Source organism: Dipodomys ordii, unplaced genomic scaffold, assembly GCF_000151885.1.
Source record: "Dipodomys ordii isolate 6190 unplaced genomic scaffold, Dord_2.0 Scaffold118, whole genome shotgun sequence".
Lineage (NCBI taxonomy): Eukaryota > Metazoa > Chordata > Mammalia > Rodentia > Heteromyidae > Dipodomys > Dipodomys ordii.
The window spans coordinates 578991-581887 of NW_012267334.1; the positions used below are offsets into that span (position 1 = coordinate 578991).

A 2897-nucleotide genomic window follows, 5' to 3' on the forward strand; every position below is an offset into this window, starting at 1 on the left:
TCCATCCGGGGGTCCCACGTCCACTGTGAGAGCCTCCATCCATGGGTTCCTCATGTCCACCAGTCTGTCTTTCCTCTGGTCACCCCCCATGGCTGGACTTGGGGCCCTGTGGGCTGCAGGCCTCTCTCCTCCCTCCGGCCTCCACCTGGCCCCTCAGCTTCAGGCACAGCACTGGTCATGCAGCCCTTTCCTGTGTGTGTGCCTGGACGGGAGGGGCAGGGGCAGCTGGAGGCCTCATGCTCCCACTGGCCACGAGTAGGGTGACCCCCTTCCTCTGTTCCCTCCCAGGGTGGCCGGGTCTCCCAGGGGTCTCTAAGACTCCTGGAGCAATGCAGTTGTATGCGGAAGGGCCCTGGCTGTGTCTGCCGAGGCCAGTGTTTGTGTGGAGCCTGTCCCGGGATGCGTGGCCCTGTGGGCAAGTGCAATAGTTCCCTTTGTGTTGCCAGGCAGTGGTGCTGGGTGCGAGGTTGAAGCTGCAGCCAGAACTGGATGTTGAAAAGGTAAATAAATGTCTTCTTAGGCAGATACTGCAGCGCACACTTCGAGGCAGCCCAGGTTGTCAGACGCAGGGCGCAGTGGGGACAGGTGGTCTCCTTGCCGGGCCCCGGGGGAAGGGGCATATCACAGGATGCGCAGGGCGCCCTGGCCTCCACCAGGCCTGGCTCAGTGCACGCTGGGGCTACGCTGCCAGCCTTCGGAGCGGGCTCCCAGGCCCAGGCCCCATTGCGTGGTGTTCCACTTCTGCACTGCAGCGGGCCAGCAGAGGAGACCCTGTTTGGGGACCCCAGCTGGGTGACGCACAAGAACATTGCGTGGCCAGCCCGCACTCCAGGGCCCCGCTGGGTACTGGAAGGGCTAAGCACACATTGGCAGGCCTCTGTCCATCATGTGGGTGCTGGTTGAGCTTTCCAGGGCTGGGTGCTCACCGGAGGCCTGGGGCCAGCCCCTCTGTGGCTCTGAGCTCTGAGTAGCCGGGTGGGAAAGGCAGAGAGGTGGGAGGGGCTGCAGGGGCTGGGGGGGTGGGGGCTTCATACCAGGTGGCTAGTGTGAACCCAGGCCACAGCCAGGGCCCCCTCGGCCGCCCTGGGCTCCAGGGAAACTTGGCAGCCTTGTGGGGGGCTCCAGGCCCGACTCCCCAGGTCTGAAGATGTCTTCTGGCCACTAGGTGTCCGTCCCCATCCTGCCGGTGCCCAACCAGGCAGCCGCACAGAAGGTAACAACTGAGCCTCCCAAGGCCTCTGTCCTTCATCGTGTGGATGGTTCAAGATAGGGCCTGATGGGGCTGGGAAGGTGGCTCAGTGGTAGAGCGCTTGCCTTGCATGTCTGAGGTCCTGGGTTCGATTCCTCAGCACCACATAAGCAAAAAGAAAAAAAAGCTGGAAGTGGCGCTGTGGCTCAAGTGGTAGAGCACTAGCCTTGAGCTGAAGAGCTGAGGGACAGCGCCTAGGCCCAGAGTTCAGGCCCCACGACAGGACCCCCCCCAAAAAAAAGATAGGGCCTGAGCCTACCATGGACAAGGCCCGTGTACACATGTGTGCATGTGTGTGTGCACGCGTGTACGCTCGTGTGTGTGTGTGTGCACATGCAGGGTTGGCTCCTGAGCACATTCTGTTTCTCTCACAGATGAGCACCCCATTGCTGCTCCCAGACAGAGTAGACCTCGTGAAGAACTACGTGGCCGACTTCCCCAACCTCCAGAGCAGGCTGCTGGGCCTCATGGACCCCTGGTGCCAGGTGCACCCCAGCCCCACAGGGTCCTGGCACCTCGTGCTGAGTGGCCACCTGGGAGCCCGGGATCATGCTGGGGCTGGGAGAGCAGTGCATCTGCAGAGGCTCTCCACCATGCCGGGCTTGAGGTCATTTGTTTATTGCAGTGTTTTGAGATTTTAAAAAGAAAATATTTTAAGCTGGGTGCCAGTGGTTCACGCCTATAATCCTAGCTACTCAGGGGGCTGAGATCTGAGGATCACAGTACAAAGACAGCCTGGATAGGAAAGTCCCTGAGACTCATCTCCAATAAACTACAAAAGCCAGAACTGGCACTGTGGCTCAAGTGGTAGAGCGCTAGCTCTTGAGATGAAGAGCTGAGGGACAGCGCCCAGGCCCAGAGTTCAGGACCCACGACTGGACCCCAAAAAAATAGCATCTTTCAGAGAACAAAAGCTCTTATTTTACTTAAGTCCAGTTTATCAGTATTTAAGATTTTTTGGGGGGGTCCGGTTGTGGGGCCTGAACTCTGGGCCTGGGCGCTGTCCCTCAGCTCTTCAGCTCAAGGCGAGCGCTCTACCCCTTGAGCCACTGCGCCACTTCCAGCTTTTTTTTCTTTTTGCTTATGTGGTGCTGAGGAATCGAACCCAAGGCCTCAGGCATGCAAGGCAAGTGCTCTACCACTGAGCCACCTTCCCAGCCCAGTATTTTTATGGATCATAATTTTAGTGTTGTAGCTGAAAATCTAGTGCACAAATATCTTTCAAAGTCAGCCCAGACTACCAGCTCCAATTACCTACCAAGAAAGCTAGAAGTACAGGTGTGCTAGCCTGGAGCAAAAATTCTCCACAACAGCACCCAGGCTGTTTTTTTTTTAATGTGCGTAAAGTTGATATAGTTTTGATTACACAATATTTAACTTACAAGTTCCTTTAATAGATGGCTCTCAGGGATACCTTTTTTTTAAGTGAACTTTGGTTGTTTGTCTTTCAAGGCATCTGTTTAATCTAAATAGTCAAATTCACTGACGTGAAGTTACTCATAATGCTCCCTTTCTATCTGTCTGTTTGCTTGCTGAGACCATCTCCCTGTAGCCCTGGCCACCCTGAACTGTCCCTGCTCCGGTGTGCGCCTCCTGGCCACCCTGAACTGTCCCTGCTCTGGTGTGCGCCTCCTGGCCACCCTGAACT

At 56.8% G+C, this 2897-nt stretch overlaps 1 protein-coding gene across 1 annotated transcript in view; it reads left to right on the top strand.

Annotated features, from left to right (window-relative positions):
- The window catches only part of Exd3 (exonuclease 3'-5' domain containing 3), a 17575-nt gene that overhangs the window by 7213 nt on the left and 7465 nt on the right, over positions 1-2897 (top strand). The window contains 2 exon segments of the mRNA XM_013029328.1: positions 447-500; positions 1624-1774. Coding sequence (XP_012884782.1) covers positions 447-500; positions 1624-1774 — 205 coding nt within the window.